The sequence below is a fragment of the Hirundo rustica genome, chromosome 24, assembly GCF_015227805.2.
Source record: "Hirundo rustica isolate bHirRus1 chromosome 24, bHirRus1.pri.v3, whole genome shotgun sequence".
In the NCBI taxonomy this organism is placed as follows: domain Eukaryota; kingdom Metazoa; phylum Chordata; class Aves; order Passeriformes; family Hirundinidae; genus Hirundo; species Hirundo rustica.
In genome coordinates this window covers 5,973,201-5,995,768 of record NC_053473.1, presented here as the reverse complement: position 1 = coordinate 5,995,768, position 22,568 = coordinate 5,973,201, and the positions used below count along the sequence as shown (strand labels likewise).

Here is a 22,568-nt window from a genome sequence, read left to right as displayed (position 1 = left end):
TCTCGGGGAGCACGACCCGGCCTCTGAATCCAGAACAAACACCTGGAATCCTGCTGGGAGCCCCCAGGAGCTGCCAGGACCTGACCCAGGGCACGGCCGGGGTCACCTGGCACTCACAGTAATCCCAGTTTGCTTCATGCCCAGCAATTTGTTTGATTTTCGTAACTCTCCTATCAAAAGAGCTGCAGCCCGAGCTCAAATAAGCTTCAAAACCTGAGAGGGGCCTTCGACCTGAAGGAAAAAAAAACAAAAAAACCAAAAAAAAAAAAAAAAAAAAAAAAGACCACAGTCCACATAAATAAATGTCATCTTTATTTAACCAAATATAATTTATCCATTAGGTCGACATCTGTCAGTTATAGGAACTATAAATAATTAAGACAGTCTTTTTCCTTTAATAAAAGAGTAAACCAGGATTTTCATCTGCAGGCAGCTGTAGAGTAGGCATGCATTGGAGTGCAACCAGTGGGAAGAGTTTTGCTTTGCTTTGTTTTTCCATCAGTATTCCTCAGTTTTAAATGAAATTCTTCCCTGACCACTGCCCAAGCACACCTTTGACCATCTTTAACGTACACAGCCCCCAGCCCCACCAGGAGAGGCAGATTCCTCCTCCGGGAAATCTCTTCCTGGGGGATTAAGTGGTGATGTGACACCAGCAGAGTTTCTCTCTACATCCCAAAAAGCTGAAGTGTTAATGGAAGGAATTGCATTTATCCCTCAAGATCAGGCAGGGAAATCAGGTGAGCAGCTGAGAATATTCCAGAAAGTATTGCAGAAGTCCCTGGGCTGAGAGCTCAGCACTGCAGGGACAGCGCTGGGTTTGTGGTTGGGTTTTGTTTTTTTTTTTTCACTTTGAGCACAGCTTTGGCCAGAGGAGATGTGTGAAATGTCACCAGAGTGGGGAGAGGAGATCAGAGCTGCTCCCACACAGGACACGGAGCAAAGAGGAGGGGCAGGGAGCCTGATGCTGGATTAGCAAGGGGAGAAAGGGGGAAATCATCTCCAAAATACAACACCTGCTCCTCTGAGGGGCCAAGGAGCCCACCTCTGCCTCCTGCACACCTCCAGCAGCAGGGGAGGGTTTGCACAACTCCAGAGAGGGCCTGGAGCAGCCAAGAGCCCGGTTTGGCTCCAGCTGTTCTGGAATTCCAGAACTCCCTAATCCTGACCCTCTTCTCCAACAGCGTCATCCCTGGATGTCCCAGCTCCGCGCCCAGACCCTGGGCTGGCACAATGGTCCTGGACTAACTTTGGTCTCCCTTTGCCCACCTGGCTGCACCAGCTCTGGCTTTTTGCTGCCCTCCCAGCTGGGCCTGAGGGGAAGAGAAGGAATTTCAGCCAGCCCTGACCTGAGCAGCACAAAAAGCAGCAGGGGCGGGAATCCTGCGCTCCCCAGCTGGGCTGAACCCCAACCCCAGCCCTCACACCACGACAGGGGTTGCACAGAGCTGCACCAAGAGCCCGGGCTCCAGCCATCCAGCTGTGCTGCACTTCCAGCTGTTTTGGACCCACACAGGCAGAGAAATCCCGTGGAGCCCACGGGTGTCCTTCCCTAAGCAAGTGCTCCTCCCCAGCTGGGAACACCTCAGCTGGGGGAGCTGCTGGGGGGCTCCCTCCTGGCTGCAAGGGGCCCCTCAGCAGCACTCAGCAACCAAAAGGAAACCTGGACACAAAGCCCAGGAGCTGTTTGTCCACCCACCCCTCCGGGACAGCCAGGGACACGGAGCAGCACAGGGAGACAGCGCCCAGGAGCGCTCCAGCCGGGGATCTCTGGCAGCTGGAAGTGGGGATGGTGGCTGGGGAGAGCTCCCAGCCCCTCGGGGTGAAGCTCAGAGCAGCTGAACTCGGCTCAGCAGGGCGGAAGGAACACACTGAGGTCTGGGCTGGGGGGCAAAAGGGAGCCTGAAGCTGCCAGCAGGGCCCAGCCAGGGGCTGGGGCTCCCACATGAGCTCACTCACATCCCTGGGGTGAACACAGGAGCCTTCCTCACCATCCTCCTCACCCCCCTCACCGACACTGCCCGTTTTTGGATGCGGGAGAGCCAAGGCAGGGGTCCCCTGTGCCCTCAGCCCTGGGGCTGAACTCGGCTCAGCAGGAAGCTGAGCTGGGCCTGCAGGGTTTAAAACGCTTATGAAGCGAAAAAAAAAGCAGCCCTTCACCTGGAGGGGGTGGGCAGGGGCAGCTCCCAGCACCACCTGGCTGGGCAGGAACTTCACTGGAACCCGGGCTCAGACACAACTGCTACGAAAATTGCACTTGGTGATTGTCTCGTTACACTTTGTTTGTTTGTCCGTCCTCCCTAAAACTAGATAGATCTGTACAAACTCGGCTTGAAATATAAACCACGTAAAATTCCCATTGAAAATAATGAGAATCCAGTATCAAAGGTGAAGTCTCGAGAGAGGGAGAGATGGGGCAGGAGGAGGGGGAAGCGAGGAAACGACAGAGGGAAGGAGGAGAGCTGTGGGGAGGGAGGAGGATTTAATCCCCCACGTCGGAGTCCCGGTCACCGATGAGCCAGAGCACGTGGAAGCTGAGGGCCAGCAGCCCCGTCCCAATCAGGTCCCCCAGAGCTGTCAGGTACGGGATGGAGAAGTTGTCGGGGTCCAGGTGCCGGCCCCACATCCAGTGCACCATCCAGTCTGCGATGTAGAGCAGGATCAGGACCTGCAAGAGCCACGTCAGCCACAGCTCCTGAGCCCTGCCTGGCCCAGGAAAACCATTCCCAGGAAACACAGCCACAGCTCCTGAGCTTGGCCCAGGAAACACAGCCACAGCTCCTGAGCCCTGCCTGGCCCAGGAAACACAGCCACAGCTCCTGAGCCTGGCCCAGGAAACACAGCCACAGCTCCTGAGCCCTGCCTGGCCCAGGAAACACAGCCACAGCTCCTGAGCCTGGCCCAGGAAACACAGCCACAGCTCCTGAGCCCTGCCTGGCCCAGGAAAACCATTCCCAGGAAACACAGCCACAGCTCCTGAGCCTGGCCCAGGAAACACAGCCACAGCTCCTGAGCCCTGCCTGGCCCAGGAAACACAGCCACAGCTCCTGAGCCTGGCCCAGGAAACACAGCCACAGCTCCTGAGCCCTGCCTGGCCCAGGAAACACAGCCACAGCTCCTGAACCCTGCCATTCCCAGGAAACACAGCCACAGCTCCTGAACCCTGCCATTCCCAGGAAAACCATTCCCAGGAAACACAGCCACAGCTCCTGAGCCTGGCCCAGGAAACACAGCCACAGCTCCTGAGCCCTGCCTCGCCCAGGAAACACAGCCACAGCTCCTGAGCCCTGCCTGGCCCAGGAAAACCACTCCCAGGAAACACAGCCACAGCTCCTGAGCCCTGCCTGGCCCAGGAAACACAGCCACAGCTCCTGAGCCCTGCCATTCCCAGGAAAACCATTCCCAGGAAACACAGCCACAGCTCCTGAACCCTGCCTGGCCCAGGAAAACCATTCCCAGGAAAACACAGCCACAGCTCCTGAGCCCTGCCATTCCCAGGAAACACAGCCACAGCTCCTGAGCCCTGCCTGGCCCTGCCATTCCCAGGCTACCAAAAGGACTTAAAAGAGACAAAAGGCAGATTCTGAACCCCCCAGGAACGGCAGGATGGAGAAATTGTGTGTGCAGACATCCACCAAGGAGCGACTCAGCTCTGCCTGGGATCTCAGGCAGGGACAAGGTGAGGTCAGGTCCCCAGTGCAGGTGACACCCGTGTCCCCCGAGCCAGCCCAGCCCCCTGGGGGCTCCCAGCTCACCTGGAGCAGCGCTGCTGTCATGTAGAAGAGGATGAAGATGAGGGTGAGCGTGGTGTGTCCGCCCTGCATGGAGTGGATGGTGTAGAGGAACACCAAGTGCCCGGGCACCACCAGCAGGAAGAGCACGCGGGCAGAGCGGGAGTTCACGTCTGCAAAGGGAACAGCAGGCAGGATTTACACCCTGCAGGGCGCCAGGGCCGGGCTGGGCAGGGCTGGGAGCAAGCTGGGGTGCTGGGAGCAAGCTGGGGTACTGGGAGCTGGGCGAGGTTTAAGGTCCCTTCCCACCCAAACCGTCCCGTGACTCCGTGACGTGGACGCTGAAAGAGACCAGGCTGCAACAGCAGAGTCTGAGTCTGTGTGAAATCAAGTCACACAACATTCTCACACTGGCCTGAAAAACTGTGAGGAGGAATCAAAAACAAATCCTGAGAAGGTGAAACACCTTTAGGGTGGAAAACCCGTAAGGTAGAAAACCATTTTCAGGCGGTGTTTTTCCAACTTCTTGTTTACCCATTAAAAGCAGCCGAGAGCTGTTTGCTCTGAGTGTCCAATCGTGTTTCCTGCTCAGAACTGTCTCTAAAAAAAAATGGATGGTGAAAAACAAACACCTCTTCTACCTCAGAGACCGGGGAGAGTCACTGTGTCATTATTACCGCCGTCCCCAAGTGCTAACAACGCCCTGACCCGAGGCCCGCAGCCTGGCGGGGATTTGGGGGCGTCTGGATGATGCTGGTGATTCCGGGGTGTCTGGATGATGCCGTGGCTCCCCTCCAGCTCAGGACATCCCACACCCACATCCCCCCACCCAGCAGAGGGCAGGGGAGCAGCGCTGAGCCCCCCTGGGCCGTGAGAGCGCTCCAGGAGCTCGGCTGGCACCGAGCCCTGCACCCCAGGGCCGTACCTGAGCTGAAGAAGGTGCTGCAGGGGCTGGGGCACTTCCGAGGGGCCGTCCCGGGGCTGTCTCCTGGCACCCCGCTCATGTGCAGGTAGGTGGAGATGCGGCTGGCTTGCACTGCCACCAGGTTGCCACCCACGCCTGCAGGGCACAAACGGAGCTCAGGGCACATCCCGGAGCTGTGCTCAGGGGCACAGCTGGAAGTGCCAGCTGCTGGGATTGCGTAGGACAATCCCGGGGGTTTGACCCCAGTTCTGGTTTTGTGGGATGTGAGGAGCTGGGACAAAGCTGTGGCCGTTCCCCCTCAGGTCCCTGAGTAAGGGCGAAGCAGCTCAGGGGTGGAAGAAATGCACGGAGCAGAAGTGATGAGTCAGGCACCAAAAGGCACACGGGAATGGCAAAACCATTATTTTCCACGTGAAACCGTGGAAGCCACCAGCGCGAGGTGCGCCGGCTCGGAGTTAGCTCCACCTATTGCAAAAAAAAATACACAATTTAAAAAAGTTTTCAGCGGGCAGTTTGGTTGAGCGGGCAGAAAGGAGGTGAGAGCTTTACACCGGATTTCCTGACCCTAAGGTGAAGAATACAAATCTTTGCGCTGCCAGGTGCCACAAGGTGAATATTTTGGAAGATGGGGGTGTTCCACCAGACAGGAGGAATAAAGCGTGACGGTTGCAGGGGCAGTTTACCGCCTATAAAATAGTCCTTAATCAGTTCTCTTAGAGAGAAAAGTCTCTTTGGGTCTGCTAAGGAAATGAAGTCGTCCCTGAAAATGTGGTTTTTTAGGGAATAGCCTCCCAAGCCTTTCACCTGGAAGGGTGGCACGGGAGCAGCCAAACCTGTGCACCCCAAAAAGGAGAATTACTGTGCTGAAATCCCAGAGAATTCCAGCAGCCCGGGCTGGGGCAGCACTCACCGTTGATGACGGGTGTGAAAACTGCCATGCCAGCGAAGTTGGGGTCCGACACCGTCCTGTCCAAGATCAGGCCCCCGACGCTGCAGGGGGACATGGGGAGGTCAGTGCTGGCCCTTAGGAGGGACGGGATCACTTCAGGAGCTTTCAGAGCTTTATTTATTGCTGCTGCCTCATCCACGGGTGAGAACGTCTCCACCACAGGCCCAAAGCCCGTGGTTACTGATCCTCAGGGGTCCCAGGATCACGAGGTCTTTTAAAGGTTAATTATTGCATTTCTCCAGCAGCCAGGTGTGATCAGCTCTGCGAGGGCTCAACACCTCTGAGGGTGCCCAGCACCTCACAGAAAACAGCTTAAATAACCAGTGAGACGGCATAATCTCACCAGTTATTTGGCAAAGCAAAAAGGTTTTAATAAGACAAGAAAATAACACAAAACAAGAGAGCAAAGCTGCTCCCAGTGTAGGGATGGGCCCCACACACCTGCTACAACACCCCGAGAATGCCGAGGAGCCTCGTGCTCAAGCACTGAAGGATTTGGGGGTTTTTTTTTGGCAAACAGCGCAACAGAGAGCAGCTGCATCTCTGAGGAACAGCTAAAGAGACTGACAGTGTTTTTGTCTCGGCGTTGAGACAATTACTGCCAGGACAGCGAAGAAACTTCTGGGTCCTTTTTACCTTATTAGCACAGCAAGGAGTGAGTCTTAAACCTTTCCCTGTGTGGAAGCTCCTGCTGGGGTGTGGGGTGCGTTCCCACAGTTAATTAGCCAACAAACCACTGCCACAAAGAATGGTTTTTTTACTTTCACACCAAATCCCTAATTAATTTGTCTCACAGCGCAGGCTTCCCTCACCAATCACCCCACGACACACAAACTTTCAGAGCTACACCTTAAAGCCTCTTATTACCTTTGTAACTACTTCTGTATCTTCAACTTCAACCTCTAAAACTTTCCACTGCTTAGCTTAATGTGTTTCCACCCGAACTACAAACTCACATTTTCACTCACGGTCTCCAATCTAGGAAAGCATTTCCCAAGGTCTCAGCTCGAGCCCTGTATTCTTTTTGTTTGTTTGTTTGTTTGTTTTTTGTATTTGGACCTGCATGCACAAGGTGTTGAGGATTTTCTGGGCCCGGAATTGAGTGGGACGAGCCCGGGGAGGCTTTGGGGACAGGGCCAGCCCCACCTGCTGATGGCCATGGCGATGATGACGGGCTCCCAGCCCGAGTAGAGCACCTCGCGCGTGGCAGAGCTCCTCTTGGCCAGGATCACCCAGATGGGCAGCAGGGAGATGAAGAAGGCGCACACCAAGGGGTTCACGTAGGCTTTGCTCTCTGGGGAGAGGAGGAGGGAGCGGAGAAATCAAAGCCCAATCCCTCAGGCGCTCCGGGGAGGGCAGGGAAGCCTGGCTGGGCTCTGCAGGGTCATTCCGTGCTGGTTCCTCCTCCAGGGGCTGAGCTGCACCCACGGGGGCACAGCGAAACACTCGGGGCTGCTCCCCAGCGGATCCGAGCGGGATCTCTCCAACCCCAGCTGCTCATCCCCACCTCCCAGGCCTGGGCAGGATCCTCCTTCACCCCTGGATGGACCTGGCCGAGTCACAGCCCCACGTCCCGGGGGAGGAGGAGGAAGGAGGAGGAGGGAAGAAGAAGGAGGAAGGAGGAGGAAGGAGGAGGAAGGAGGAGGAAGGAGGAGGAGGAGCAGAAGAAGAAGAAAGAAGAAGAAAGAAGAAAGAAGGAGGAGGAAGGAGGATGAAGGAGGAAGGAGGAGGAAGGAGGAGGAAGGAGGAGGGAGGAGGAGGAGGAGAAGGAGGAGGAGGAGGAGAAGGAGGAGGAGGAACCTGGGAGCCTCCAGCTGCAGCCCTGCCCCGAGGATCCCCGGCTGGAGCTGCCAGCTCAGCAGATGGAACCCAAATCTGCCTCCTCCCCCTGCTCCAGCCCCAGCCAAGCACCTGGAAGGGGCCAACCTCTCCCTGAGCCCCCCTCACCTGGAGAGGAGGAGGCAGTGAGAAGATCCCTTCCCACCCCCGACCCGAGCTGAGGGAGCTCCAGAGCGGGAGCCCCAAAACGGCGCGGGCGGAATGAGCGGGGGACACCGCCAGGGACAAAAGCTCTCCTGCTCTCCTCACCCAGCTCCTTGTACAAGCCCCAGCTGATCCCTGAGAGCAGGGCCAGGGTGAGGAGGTCGCCCAGGCTGGCAGCAATCGGCGTGGCCACGTTGTCAGGGTTGATCCCCATCTTCCTGGAGCCGATGATGACCCCGATCATGATCATGCCTGCAGCCAGAAAGAGGGAAAACAAACAAACCCACCAGATAAGGCCCAGGGGAGGTGAATATTTCAGGAGGAGGTGCACAGAGGGGGTGTGAGTTCAATCCTCACACAGGGCACCATTAAATGTTGTTTTTTCAATCTTTTTTCTTTTCCTTAGAATTAGGATTAAATGCTCAAGACGGTATTTTTGGTTTGGACTCAGATGTTTGTTAATTCTCATCTCTAGTACAGTCTTATTAACTGTGAGCTCCAGCTAGCAAAGTAAAAAATGGCTTTGTCTCTATTTCTTCACCAGGCCTTTTAAGAACCGTCTAATTATGAAACGACACCTAAATTATTTTTACTTTTAACTTAATAACTGACTACCCGTGGCCCGCAGGGCGGATTTTTTTATCTAATTACAAAATAGTGCTTAGCCCCACGAAGAAGAAGTTGAACAAATAAGGACTGGCCTCTGCCCTAAACCCTCCATCTTGCTTTATATCTATTACTATATGCTAAACAGTATTTATTTATATCTATTATTATATGCTAAATATAATATTTATATAAATATATATATTTATATAAATTTATATAAATATATATTTATATAAATTTATATAGATTTATATAAATTTATATATATATATTTATATAAAAATATATATATAAAAATTTATATAAATATAATATTTATATCTATTACTATATGCTAAAACATTAAACTTTACTCCACCCTGCGACCTCACACACTTCTATTCAAACACCACGCGCCCGCCACCCCAGTGCCGTCGCTGGGTTTTGGAAGCCTTTTTTAAGCCCTCAGTTCAAAAGCGGCGTTTTCCCGGGGGGGGGTCGGTGCCTGCCAGCACAGAAGACGCTGAACCCCCAGCGCTGCCCGAGGTGCTCTCACCCAGCACCAGCGAGGCGATGAAGGCGGTGGCCACGCTGCTGGCACACAGCAGCACGGCGTGCGCCAGGCTGAAGTGCCCGTCCGGGATCCAGCCGAACACCACGGCTGCAAGGGAGGCCAGGAAGCCAACCACGGTGGCCTGCACCTGGGGACGGAGAGCAGAGCGTCACCGAGGCGCCGAAACAGCGCCGGGGATGGCCAGGAGACCCTCACCCCTGGAAGTGCCCAGCACAGGGAGGGGATGGCCAGGAGACCCTCACCCCTGGAAGTGCCCAGCACAGGGATGTCCAGGAGACCCTCACCCCTGGAAGTGCCCAGCACAGGGATGTCCAGGTGATCCCCACCCCTGGAAGTGCCCAGCACAGGGATGGCCAGGAGACCCTCACCCCTGGAAGTGCCCAGCACAGGGATGGCCAGGAGACCCTCACCCCTGGAAGTGCCCAGCACAGGGATGGCCAGGAGACCCTCACCCCTGGAAGTGCCCAGCACAGGGATGGCCAGGAGACCCTCACCCCTGGAAGTGCCCAGCACAGGGATGTCCAGGTGATCCCCACCCCTGGAAGTGCCCAGCACAGGGATGGCCAGGAGACCCTCACCCCTGGAAGTGCCCAGCTTGGAGCAGCCTGGGACAGGGGAAGGGGAACGGAGGAGCTTTGGGGTCCCTTCCAAGGCAAAGCAACCCATGGTTTCATTCTGAGAGGGAAACCCCACCCAAAGGGGATGAGAACCCGCTGGAAACGCCCAGTCCGACCTGCAGGGCCATAAAGGCGCCGCCTCCTCCCCATCAGACACTGAATGCTGACAGCAAACAGCAAAACCCGGGCTTTTCAACCTCCCACACCTGCCAGGGCTGCTTGGAGACACCCCCCTTCCCTCTCCTGACCTGTATCAGAGCCATGTTCCCTGTAATCATCTTCCAGAGCTCTTTGGGTGTATCCATTTGGCCAATGTTCGCCTGTGAGAGGAAATGAGACAGCAGTGAAGCCCGACAGCCCTTCACACCTGACCACGGCCAAATTCCTGCGTGCCAGGGGCAGGAGAGCGCCTCAGACCCTCAGCTCCTACAGGGGAATCCATCAGCAGGAAAGGGAGCGTGAAGGGGAATCCTCATCAACCAAAAAACCTGACGGGAACGTTGCAAAAGCGGCCAAAAACCTCATTTCTCGTGGAAATCGCTGGCTGGGGTCAAGCTGCCCCTCAGGCCAGGGGTGCAGAGCCTCAGGTCAGCTCCTGGGGCACAGCTGGCACCAAATCCTCCTGCTCCTGGCAAAAGCTGAGCAAACAGAGCTGGTGCCACGTGGGGACGCAGAGAGCGTGGCACCGGGGACACCTGGCACCGGGAGGTGCTGGCTGGGGTAACCAGGAGATGGAAATCGCTTCCATTCCTGGGGTACCATCCAAAAAAACCCAGAGGAACGGCTGCAGGGCACCAGCCCTGCTCCTCCCTGCCACCTGCAGCGTCTTCCTGGGGAAGAAGGGATAAATCTACATCCAATTTGCATCATTAGAAGCTGATGGACTCAGGAAACAAGGGAGAGGTTCCAACACTGGGGTGGGAAATGCACCTCGGAGGTGCTGTGCACAACAGCACGGCAGCAAGTTCCTCCCCTCTGAGGTGGAAAAGAAAACGAGACTTCATTGATTAATTAATCCCCCTGCTCTCCTTGCTGAGAGCTCGTTTTACTGAGACGCCCCCATCTCTGGGGAAAGTCATTCTGGGCAGAGAGGAGGAAGGGATGGGGGGCAAACCAACAACAAGTTGGCTGGAGCAGCACATCCAGCGCAGGAATTTGAGCCCCACGTGAAGCCTGACCTTAAAATTCCAGCCCCACGGCAATTAGGCCGGGATTAACTCGGCCTCGCTGCAGTCACGGGCAACAACGGGATTTTAATCCTTTAACTGAGGGGGGAGTTCTGCCTCTTAATTGTGAAAGGAATTTCGGAGGTGCCTTAGAGCAGCTCTAATTAGGAACCCCAAGCCTGAGCAGCCACTCCAGGCTGCTCCCCTGAGGGAAGAGCTCGGGATCCAGCCGGGGAAGCTGCGGGCAGGGGGCAGAGAGCTCCCGTCACACGCCCGGCACCAGAGCTCCTGGGTGACCCCGGGGGTGCCTGGCAGCCCTGCCGAGCCCGTGATCCCGGGGTTGCACAGGCACAGCAGGGGAGGCAGAGGCCAAACCTGGCTGAAGGGTCGGCTCGGGGACAGGAGCTCCCTGTGCCCGCGTCCCCGTGCCCCTGCCGCAGCCACCAGCGGGCAAAGTTCAGCATTCCTGACTTGCCACGGGGCTCCTTCCTCTGCCAAAAGGCCGCCCCTGCCAGCCCCAGGAGGGGACACGCAGGTGCCAACGCTGCCTTTGTCCCCCCCAGAAGGCGGCCGGGGCCAGCAGGTGCCTGTGGCTGGGACAGCGAGGGTCCAGGCAGGGAGAACAGAACGCAGGGATTTGTTTCCCAGGGATTTGTTCCTCCCAGAGCCCGGGCACAGGAGCAGCCACAGCAGCCAGGCACAGGGAGCCAGAGCAGAGGTGCTGGCAGGGCAGATCCAGACCCCTGCAGCTCTGCTGGGCCCTCTCCTGCAGCCAGGGCAGGGCTGGCAGGGAGGGAAGGAGCCCAGCAGGGTTTGCTCTCCGTCCCTCCAGCCCCAGCGAGAGCTCCCCAGGCAGCTCCCTGGAACACGCCAGGAACATCAGCCAGGAGCAGGCTGCCTCCTGCAGGGCCTCCCCTCAGGAATTCCCATCCCAAGGAGTTCAGAGCTCGGCAGCAGGCAGGGGGAAGTTCCCAAGCTGCCCACCACGGGGATGCAGGGATGTGGGGCTGGAGATGCTTTACAGAAGGAGGGAGCGTCCTTGTCCTTGTCCTTGTCCCTGTCCTTGTCCCTGCCAGCTGAGGCTGGCTGGGTCCCTGCTCAGCTCCAGCAGAGCCACAGAGCAATCCCTGGGCTCACACAGAGCCCTGAGGAGCTGCCAGAGCCTGTCCTGGCCCTCAGGAGCTCAGGGATCCTCCGGGAACGGGGAGCTCCAGGGTGAATCCCAGCAGGGGAAACACCCAGCTGAGATCTCCATCGCTGGAAGAGGCTGGCAGTGCCCCTCACAGCTGTCCCCAGGCTCCCTCCCGGCCCTGGCTCCTGCCAGCTGCTCTGCTGACATTCCTGCACCCAGCTCCCGTGGAAAAGCTGGATCCCAGCCAGCTCACAGCCCGTGCCCCCAGCAGCAGGAACCGAGCTGTCAGCAGAGCCTCAGGACCATTAATCCTGCAAAAGCCATCAGCCCAGCGGGGTGAGAACACCTTCCCAGCACGGCTGGGCCCCAGCTCTGCTGCCTGCTGTCCTCCACACGGCGAATTTTGGGGATTTCACCTGCCCAGCCCCTCCCAGCTCCCTGTCCCTGTCCCTCCTCGGCGCCCTGGGCACTCACAGCTGTGGACAGGCGGGATGCCAGCGTCATCTCCAGGTTCCCCTTGAGGCCCAGCAAAGCAGGAACCAAGATAAACACCTCAGTCACGTATTTGAAGACGTCCCAGTGCTGCAAGGTTAAAGCAGAATCAATAAAATTAAATAAAAGCATTAAACGGAACCAACCTCTGCCCCGGGCTGTCGCCGCCTCATCGTCACCCCTGACGCCTGGCACTGCCCTGGGACGTGCCAGTGCCCTCCCTGCTGCCACACTCGGAATCCTGCAGCGGTTTCCCCCCTTGTGACATTTGCAGCAGTGCCCACACGATCCTGCTGGGCCGAAACCTCCGCTCTGAGCCAGCGACTTCCAGTGAAAAATCCCCCAAAGAGCCACCAGTGACAAAGTGTTTACACACCCAGAGGCCACAGCAGGGAAAGACGGAGAGGCTTTGCCCAATACTCGCAGTTTTTGGCACATTCGAGTGCTGAAGTTTTTCAGTCTCAGCCTTTCCTATCTGTGTGTCTTGAAAATATATATATATATATATATATTTTTTTTTTTTTTGGATGCAAAACCCAGCCCGCTGAATTCACCTTTCCCTGTTACCTGTTAAGGCATTTCCTAACTCCTCTGCCTCTCCAGCTGCCCTGGGCTGAGGGACAGAGGCAGCCACAGTTATTTAGGAAAAAAAAAAACCAAGGAGTAATTGCAGGGGAAGCAGCTTTACAGGGGAGCAGCTGAAAACAGAAACCTGCTCCAAAATAAAAATAAAAATAAAAATAAAAATAAAAAAAAGGATTTTATGCCATTTACAAACACCCCTGAGAGCTGTCCCCAAACCTCACTGCCCTGCTTTCATTGCCAGTGCCCCAAACCTCTCCTGTTTGCCACCCTGGCACCCTCCCTGGAGGACACAGAGCACGGGAACCCCAGCTGGGGATGGGCTGACCGTCACCCTGCAAACGTCACCTCAAACGTCCCCTGTGCCAGGCTCAGCCCTCACAGAGCTCCCTGTGGCAGTGCCACCCTGCCAGGGACAAGGATTTCTCCCTTTGGCAGTGCCACCCTCACCAGGGACACGGATTTCTCCCTGTGACAGTGCCACCCTCACCAGGGACAGGGATTTCTCTCCATGGCAGTGCCACCCTCACCAGGGACAGGGATTTCTCTCCCCATGGCAGTGCCACCCTCACCAGGGACACGGATTTCTCCCTGTGACAGTGCCACCCTCACCAGGGACACGGATTTCTGCCTTTGGCAGTGCCACCCTCACCAGGGACACGGATTTCTGCCTTTGGCAGTGCCACCCTCACCAGGGACAGGGATTTCTCTCCATGGCAGTGCCATCCTCACCAGGGACAGGGATTTCTCTCCATGACAGTGCCACCCTCACCAGGGACAGGGATTTCTGCCTTTGGCAGTGCCACCCTCACCAGGGACACGGATTTCTGCCTTTGGCAGTGCCACCCTCACCAGGGACACGGATTTCTCCCTGTGACAGTGCCACCCTCACCAGGGACAGGGATTTCTCTCTCCATGGCAGTGCCATCCTCACCAGGGACAGGGATTTCTCTCTCCATGGCAGTGCCATCCTCACCAGGGACAGGGATTTCTCTCTCCATGGCAGTGCCACCCTCACCAGGGACAGGGATTTCTCCCTGTGACAGTGCCACCCTCAGCAGGGACAGGGATTTCTCTCTGTGGCAGTGCCACCCTCACCAGAGACAGGGATCTCTCTCTCCATGGCAGTGCCACCCTCACCAGGGACAGGGATTTCTCTCTCCATGGCAGTGCCACCCTGTCCCTGGTGAGGGTGGCACCGCCACAGAGCTCCCCGTCCCTGGCAGGGCGGCTCATTTGACGCCCAGGCTGAGGGCAGCTGGAGCTGCTGGCAGCACAGGCTGCCCAGGCACACGCTGAGCTGCTGTGGGAAGCAGGAGTGACGAAGTTTTACTCCTAAAGGCCGCAACAGCCGCGGCAGGAGCACACAGGCGCAGCCTCCCAGCCCTGCCTGGCCACAAGGGCTGTGCCTGCTCCAGGAAAAACTTTCGGTTGGGCTCAAATCACTTTGGGGAACTTCCAGAAGAGCCAGGCGTGAGTTCGCAGGGGCTTTTCGCAGGGAAAACACGCTCGAAGCGTCCTCATTTTTCAGAAAACAATTCCAGTAAATCTCTCCCGGATTAATTCAGCCCGTCCAGCCTTTCCTGTTTGGAGTCCCTTCCCAGCTCCCCCGGCAGGTTCCACCAGGAGAGGCCACAAGGACGGCCAGAGCTCAAAGGCACGCAGGGAAATCGCTGCTCTGGGCAGGACAGTGCCAGGAGTGTCTGCCTGACCACACACAGATCCCAAAAAAACCCCCTCTCTGACTTCTGGGCTGGTCCCACACGGGGCTGGCACTGGAGCCTCTCTGCCCACACCACCAGGGCTCGTTTACCTCAGCCCCCAGCACACAGAGCCCTTCTGCCTGCCCACAGCTCCCAGGAGTGCCAGAAACCCAGGGAGGAGCCCGCTTCTGTGCCTCGGGGATGGGAGGGATTTTTTTTTTAACCTTTTTTTTTAAGGGTTTTTTTAAAATTTTTTTAATTTTTTTTTTTTTTTTTAACCAGCCTGGCGTGCAGGGCAAAGGAGAAGCTGATCTGCTGCCAGGCACGCTCGGGGAATGCGGTGGAGGCCAGCACAGGAACCTTGGTTTGCAAAGGCTGCATTCCCACATGGAAACACGGCCAGGCTGGCACGTTCCCACGGGGAACACCTCGGTTTTCATCCACAGGTAACTCCCTGCTGGCCTTTCCTAAAAATCAGCCCCACAGGAGGAGCAGCGCCCCGTCAGCCCTGTCACCCTGGAGGCCTCCAGAGCACGAGGAAGTGGTGCAGGAAGCTCTGGAATGATCCACACGGTCTGGCAAACACCGAGAGGAACATTAACCGGGCTGGCACGAGCCTGGAACGGCACGGCCAGCACCCGAGGGGGGAAAGGGACCAGGGGAAGCGGCCCCTGGGGCTGGGATGTCACCAGGCAGCAGCAGGGAAGGGATTTATCTCCAGCTGCCACGCACGGAGCGCTCTCAGTTCCCAGGCAGCAGCTTCAGCTGCACGGCCTGAGCCAGCGTCCTCTCCTCCCTCCACTCCACACATCCCCTCCATTAACGGAGCCTCGTTTCCAAAGGCAGGGTGGGGACGAGGTGAGGGAGGGTCCCCATCTCCCCCTCCCCAGGGAGCTGCTTTCCCACCCCTCGGCATTCCCAAATCCCAGCCGGCGTGCAGAGGCAGGAGCCGCCCGGCACCCTACCTGCACGATGTCCAGCACCATCCCGGCGGCCACCGTGCCAAAGCCCGCCAGGAGGAAGGGGAAGAGCACCTGCAGCCCGATGGAAAACGAGGTTTCCTTGAGGGGCGAGGCGGGCTCAGGACCCCTCTCCGTGCTGGTGTCGTCGCTCTCGTTGCTCTGGCTGCCGTTTTCCAGCAGGGCATCCTCCTCCCTCACCCCTTTGGCGTTGGCACGGGACTCCAGCACCACCGCTTCCACCGCGGAGCCCTCGGGCCCCAGGAACTCCGAGGGCTCCGGGCTGGCCAGGCAGTCCCCGGGCACCACGGCCCCGTTGGCCTGGGGGCTCTCCTTCTGCTCCGGCTTGGAAGTCATGCTGCAGGACGGGCTCTCCTGACCCTTGGCTCGGTGGGCCTACAGCCAGCAGCTGCTCCAGAAGGGATCTTCTGCCAGCAGCTTATCCACACGGCCTTCCCAGCATCCAGGAGCGCCCCGTGCCAGCCCCGCTCGCCCGCCCGGGAGTGCAGAGCCTGCTGCTGCGGCAGAGATCCCCATCAAGCGGCGCCCAGGGACAGGGGACACGGAGCAGGGGACACGGCCGGAGCTGGGAACGGCGGCAATTCCCCCTGGAAAAACCCTGCCCCTCTCCAGCGCCGTGTGTGCAGCCAGCCAGGCACGACCCAAGCTCTGCTCCCTGGGTGTGTGGTGCCTTATCCCGGTTTGTTTTCCAGCAGATGTGAAACCCAGACGAAATGAAGCTTAAAGGGACGCTGAAGGAGAGGACTGGCTTTTAGAGACGATCCCACTCGGGCTCTTCTCGCCACCGGGGCTTTGCCACTTCCTCCGGCGGCACTGTCCCTCTGCACAGTTCCAGCTTGAAGGCTCCTGCGGGTTTTCTGCCAGAACAGCCAGCGATTCCAGCAGGCTTCGAGTGTTGCTGCCGTCCTCCTCCTCCTCCTCCCGCAGAGGAATTTCTCACCCAGCAGCACGAGGCGAGCACAGTTGTTCCTCAGAGCAGCAGCGGGTCCCGGCGAAGGTTACTCACGGAGCTGGGCGGGCTGCAGGGTGGGGGCTGGCATTGGCACAGCCTGGCATCTCACGCGGTTTCCCCAGAACTCTTCTTTCACCTGAAACACACGGGAGCGAAGCCGATATGCCGTGGGGTCCCGCGGCAGCGGCTCCATCCCCTTCCCCCAAGAGATGCTGAGCTTCGGCCGTACCCCCGGCTGTCCCTCGGCCGCTCTCCCGCACGCCCGGCCACGCTCAGGGGCTGAGCCGGGGGAAGCGGGGGCAGAGCCGCGCTCCGGGAGGGGCACCCGGGAGGGACCCGCAGGACGATCCCGCGCCCGGGGCTCCTCCCGCCCGCCGCTGCCGCAGCGCCGGAGCTGCCGCAGCGCCCGCAGAGCCCCGGAGCGGGTCCCGCGGGGATGAGCGGAGCCGAGCGGAGCTGCCGCCCGGCCGGTCCCCTCGCCGAGTACCGGGTCCCCGCGGTACCGGTCCCGCTGCCCGTGTCCCCGCGGTGCCGCTGCCCGTGTCCCCGCGGTGCCCCCGCCAAGCGCCGGTGTCCCCGCGGTGCCGCTGCCCGTGTCCCCGCGGTACCGGTCAGGTCCCGCCCGGTGCCGTGTCCCCGCAGTACCGGTCCCGCCCGGTGCCGTGTCCCCGCAGTACCGGTCCCGCCCGGTGCCGTGTCCCCGCAGTACCGGTCCCGCCCGGTGCCGGTCTCTCCGTACCCGCGGCTCCCCCGTGGCTCCCCCGCCGCCCCGCGCCCAGCCCCGCCCAGCGCCGCCCTGACATCACCGCCGGCCACTGACGGCCGCGGCCGCCGCGCCGCGCCGCGCTCCCATTGGTCCGGCGCGCGTGGCGTCACGTCTGGCCCCGCCCCCTGCGTGGGAGGCCACGGCCCCCTGGCGGCGCGCGGGCGGGGCCTGAGGTCACGTGCGGCTGAGTCCGCAGCGGGCGGGAGCGGGCGGAGTGTCCGTCTGTCTGTCCATCCATCCGTCCATCCTGTCAGCCCGTCCATCCATACTGTCAGTCTATCCATCCATCATCCATCCATCCTGTCAGTCCGTCCGTCCATCCGTCCATCCATCCGTCCATCCATCCATCCGTCCATCCATCCAGACTGTCAGTCCGTCCCTCCATCCATACTGTCAGTCCGTCCATCCATCCATCCCTCTCTCCATCCATCCATCCTGTCAGTCCATCCATCCATCATCCATCCTGCTATCAGTCCATCCATCCATCCCTCCATCCATACTGTCAGTCCGTCCATCATCCCTCCATCCCTCCATCCATCCTGTCACTCCCTCCATCCCTCTCTCCATCCCCTCATGGCTTTACCTGCTCTCCCTGCTCCCTCTGGCTCCCTCTCTGGGTGTCCCTCGTGCCCCCGGCAGTTCGCAGGTGCCCCTGATGCCACCCCGGGTGCGGGGACACGCTGCTGGATCCACCCAAGGAGCACCGCTGTGCTCAGTGGCACCCGCCGGATCTCAGGCCTCTGCCAGGCTGATGCAGCTCCGAACAAAAGCTCGGGAATATTGTCACGTACTCTGCCTCTGTTTATGCCAAACTGCCCCACAACAAAAAAATAAAGAGCATAAAACCTCCCGCTACAGAGGTCAGGTCCTCGCTGCTCTGTAGAATTCCGTGCTCCTGAATGAACCAGCTCCTCTGATTCATGCTTTCCTTTTATTTCCCCTTTTTTTTTTTTTTTTTTTTTTTTTTTTTCTTGTCATGAGTGGAAATTCTGAGCAGTTGTTTTTCCTTCCTGCCTTTCCTTTCCTCCCAGGAAACAGTCAGCAGCGAGCCATTACTCAGGGTGATGATGTGATCCCAGCTCCAGGCCTTGGAGACACGTTCTGGGCCAATGAGGGCGGCTGGGACACGGAACGTGTGCAGGGGCAAGGGGAGGGCAGCACGGGAGCCACATTCCCACATGGACACAGGGACATGCCTGGAGCTGTGACTTCATTCCTTAGGGAAACCGAAGCAGCCGTGGGCAGGGATCCGTTGTGACACAAAGCTCTGGGCTCTGCTGCCTCAGCTCTGCCTGCTCCCATCAGGAACCGGGCACAGCGAGGTGTTTTCCTGGAATATTTGGTGCTTTGGGAGGAGAGGGTGACCGGAAGGTGTGGAGCAGAAGAGGAGAGATGATTAGAGAAAGCAGCACTGAGAAAGGGATTTTTATAGGGGCAGAGAGTGCCAGGACAAGGGGCAACGGCTTTAAACTGCCAGAGGGCAGGGATGGGTGGGATATTGGGAAGGAATTCCTCCCTGGGAGGGTGGGCAGGCCCTGGCACAGGGTGCCCAGAGCAGCTGAGGCTGTTCCTGCATCCCTGGAAGTGTCCCAGGCCAGGCTGGACAGGGCTGGGAGCAGCTGGGACAGTGGAAGGTGTCCCTGCCATGGCAGAGGTGGAATAGAAGAGTTTAAAGTCCTTCCCAATCCAAACCATCCTGGGGTTCTGGGATTTTGAGGGATGAGGAGACTTTGGGGTCACTTCACTCATTCTCAGGACCTCCACCAGCAAAGAAACCTCACGGAAAACTTGAGACATCCAGAGGCACATCCCAACTCCAGCCAACTTCCACGCCCCAGACCCTGCCTCCAGCCCAGCCTCCACTCTCCTTTGTCCAAACAAACCTGGCTGCAAGGCTCTGCTTCCACCTTCACCTTTCCTTCCCGACTCGGAAAATCCATCCCTCCCCCAGGATGGAGCCTCCATTCTTCCCTCACCTCCCCAAAAAACAACGTGCACCCAACTGTGACCTCGCTGCTCCCCAGCTGCAGGCTCAGGAAGCGGAAGTGTGGGGACAAAAGCTGCCTGAGACAAGAAAAACAGAAATAGATAAAACCCCCACCAGCCAGGCCGAGATCAAAAAAGCAGAGGATGAAAGGGCAGGAAATTGGGTTTCCAATTGCAGGGAGCAGGTAGCAAAGGCAACAACAACGTTTGGAAAGGAAGGAGTTGGCCACTGAGCTGTGCTGGATGCTGGAATGTCTCGTGGAATGTCGTGTGTTTTACAGCAGCCACGTGATTGTGGCACTGCTGAAATGCCCAGCACTCAGGAGGGGCCTCGGGGGCCCCTTCCACCGGAGAATCCAGCAGGATAAAAAGGTTTGGCCAAAGTCACCCCAAAAATCCTGAGACAAAAGCGTCAGTGCCCTGAGAGGTGCCTTTGCTCCCTGTCCTGGCTCCACCACTGCCAGTCACAGCTGCTCCTGAGCAAGGATCCTGAAGGAACTGGGTCCTTAATTCCTTGCAGGCAGGGACCTCGGCAGGAAAACAAACCTGAGCGGGTTATGGAGCAGGACTTGCCCCTCCAGATGTCACTGCAGGGCACAAGCAGCTCACAAGGGCAGGCAACAACGTCAGCAGCTGGCCCTGAGCTGGGGGAGAAGTGCAGATGCAGGAAGTTGTGTTTTGCCAGCCTGGAAGCAGACAAACCCATCTCCATCCTTTTTTCCAAGGTCCCAGCTGTGTTCCTGCGTCCCCCACGTGCTGGTGACAAGCACAGGGCAGCCCCTGGCAGGTCCCAGCCTGCGGCTCGTGGCCACGTGAGAGCACCTGGGCCCGGCTTTCCTGTGCCCCACAAGGTCAGCGGATCCGGTGGGACAGCAGGGACAGGGACACCTGTCATGGAGCCACTGGGGATGTGCCTCACATGTCAGCTTTGTTCCAGCTCCAGGCTGGGGGGGAATGCACTTACAGTCACAATCAGGCTGAAGAAAACACTGATACCACAAGGCTGGAGAGACCAGAGACTGGTGATACAAAAAATACACAATAATCTCTTAATTCCCCCCTATTTCCTGCTCCATGAAGACCCTCTCACTTCCCAAAATCCCAAAGAGGACTTTGGATTAACACATTTACACGCAACAAGGCAGTCCTGCGGTACCAACATTTAAAAATCCAAGTGGAAGGATTTCAGATCCAGAGTATCTGACCCAGGCCCCTCCATGGGATCATCCCTGTACTGCAAGGCCAAGCACAATCTTCGAGTGATCTGAGTATTTGCAGGGCTGCAACAAACCACACCGCTGTGCTGGGTTAAAAATATAAATTAAAACAGGCATAAGAAGCACCCTGGGAAAAGCTGCATGATTTGAATGCTGCTTTCAAGACCCCCCCCTGCCCGGTGACCAACCCCAGGGCAAATCCCTGAGTGCCAAAAGAGCGTTTTCCCTTTGTCCCCTGCCCCCTGCTCTAACCACCCTTCCATGTGGTCATTTTCCTTCCTGCTGAGAAGTGACTGCAGCTTCCTCTGGGCCCCCCACCACAGCTCTGAGATCAGCCCTGCAATCAGCAGAGGGATCTGCAGGGAGCAGGGCCCTCCCTTCCCCACCGAGCCCTTTATCTCTGCCTCCCGCTGCCCCGGGAAGCTGTGGGACAGGAAAGCCGAGCCAAGCCCCTGCTCCGGTGTCACACAGCCCTCCCCGAGCTGCTCAGCCAGGAAAATCACTCCCTGGGCAGCACTCCTGCACTACTGCAGCCCCCGAGGTGATGGCACAGAGCTGCCAGCGCTGCAGAGATCTCACAGCAGCACAGCTCTAAATTCTAAATCGCTAAATTCTACATTCTAAATCTGTAAATCCTAAATCTCTAAATACCAAATTCTAAATCTCTAAATTCTACACTCTACATTCTAAATCTCTAAATCCTAAATCTCTAAATTCTAAATTCTAAATCTGGATTCAAGAGCCTGAATTTTGGGACTGAAGGGAATTCAGTCCCAAAAATTCTCTTGAAGTTCCAGAGCATCGGCAAGGACTGAACAGATTTGGCAAGAATTTGTGCAGGGTTCGAGCAGCAGCGTGAAGGGCACTGCAAAGCAGGGAATTCAGGGCCACAGGCTGAGCTGCAGGTGAGGAGTGCTCCCCTCTAACAGCAAAAGGCACCACAGGCTGTGGCTGAGCAGCCTCCAGATTCCCCAGTGGATGTCTCACTCCACAGCACTGATCCAGGGGAATTTTCACAGCACCTGCTGGAGAAAATGGATTTCAGCAGCTCCGTGGAATATCAAACGGAACGGCAAAAGAGGAGCCAAGAATCCAAGTGTCAAATGCAAAGCTGGAGGAAACGACTCTGTAAACACCTTGTTCCTCCAGCTCTGAGCCTGAACTCCCCACGGCCACTTGGGGCTGAAAATAAACCAAGTTGTGTTAAAGAGAGCCCAGCAACAGAGCTTTCTTTAGAAAATGCAGCTGTGGGATGTGACCTTTTCCTCAGGCTGCAGCGGGCCCACAGCAGTCTGACAACTGCACACACCTCACTTGGGGCCAGTGTTGGAACAAGAACATCAGCGCTGTGGGCTTGGGGAAAAGCAGGGAAAAAAGGAAGCTGCTATGGATGTAACACACACTGGAACTGGGCTAACACAGTGCCCAAATCGTATCTGTCAATACCTGAATTAGGGGTTACCTGAAGTCAGAGCAGAAAATCAGGCTCTTCCTTCCTCCTCTGAGTCAGAGGTAATTGCTCTCCCTGCTCGAGGCAGTGACTCACCACGACACAAAAAGAATCGCTCCAGGAGTCATTAATCTGTGTTTTCACCGTGTGCTTGGCATTCTGCTCACACCATGCAAGGCTGGAGGTGATCTGAACAGAAAGGGCATCGTTCATATTATTGTTATTGTTATTGGGAATTGCACAATCCACTTAGGAAAAGTGACATTTTCAGAAGCACTGAAATGGGGTGAGAAGAGACCTTTTCTGTCAGGAGGTGTGTGCAGGCACCAAGCATTGAGTGGAATTGTGTCACACGACCACGACCTGGCAGCAAATGTGATAAAATAAAGAGGCTCAAGAACATGAAGGAAAAAGCATGGAAAAAAAACCCCTGGATAATCATCAGGAATGATTGGGAAAATAGGGACAGAAGGGAGTGTGCTGTTTCCTCAGTGGATCCTGCAGGACAGGGTCTGTTTAAAGCACTTCAAACCTCTGAGGTTGCAGCAAAGCTCTGCTGAGCACGTCCCCAGTGCAGAGGCACTGCAAGATCCCGGGCCTGGCTGATGAGCAGCACTGAATGAGCTCTGCAAGGAGCTGCCCCAGCCAAATCCCATGGCACACATCCACACAGGAGCTGCCAAACCCAGCCCTGCCTCCCCAGCACCCTCTGCCCTTCACTTTTCCTTCAGCAGCAAAATGAATCTTCTTCCTTTAAAGAAACAATCCTCACCAG

General features: G+C 57.3%; 1 protein-coding gene across 7 annotated transcripts; it reads right to left on the bottom strand.

Moving 5' to 3' along the window:
• Nucleotides 1-310: 310 nt before the first annotated feature.
• On the bottom strand, nt 311-17,900 carry SLC41A1 (solute carrier family 41 member 1). 7 transcript variants are annotated; one of them, XM_058423428.1, is made up of 11 exons: nt 17,724-17,900; nt 15,408-16,510; nt 12,140-12,247; nt 9,616-9,687; nt 8,733-8,877; nt 7,694-7,840; nt 6,752-6,899; nt 5,567-5,646; nt 4,657-4,791; nt 3,756-3,904; nt 311-2,668 (listed from the first exon to the last, which is right to left on the bottom strand). In XM_058423428.1, exons 2-11 carry the CDS (start codon nt 15,756-15,758, stop codon nt 2,483-2,485), a joined length of 1,521 nt encoding a protein of 506 aa, XP_058279411.1. In that variant the 5' UTR covers nt 15,759-16,510; nt 17,724-17,900; the 3' UTR covers nt 311-2,482. The 7 variants fall into 7 exon arrangements, with proteins under 7 accessions (XP_058279411.1, XP_039941292.1, XP_039941291.1 ...); XM_040085358.2 differs by lacking the exon at nt 17,724-17,900 and adding an exon at nt 17,052-17,138; XM_040085357.2 differs by lacking the exon at nt 17,724-17,900 and adding an exon at nt 17,020-17,137.
• Nucleotides 17,901-22,568: the final 4,668 nt, after the last annotated feature.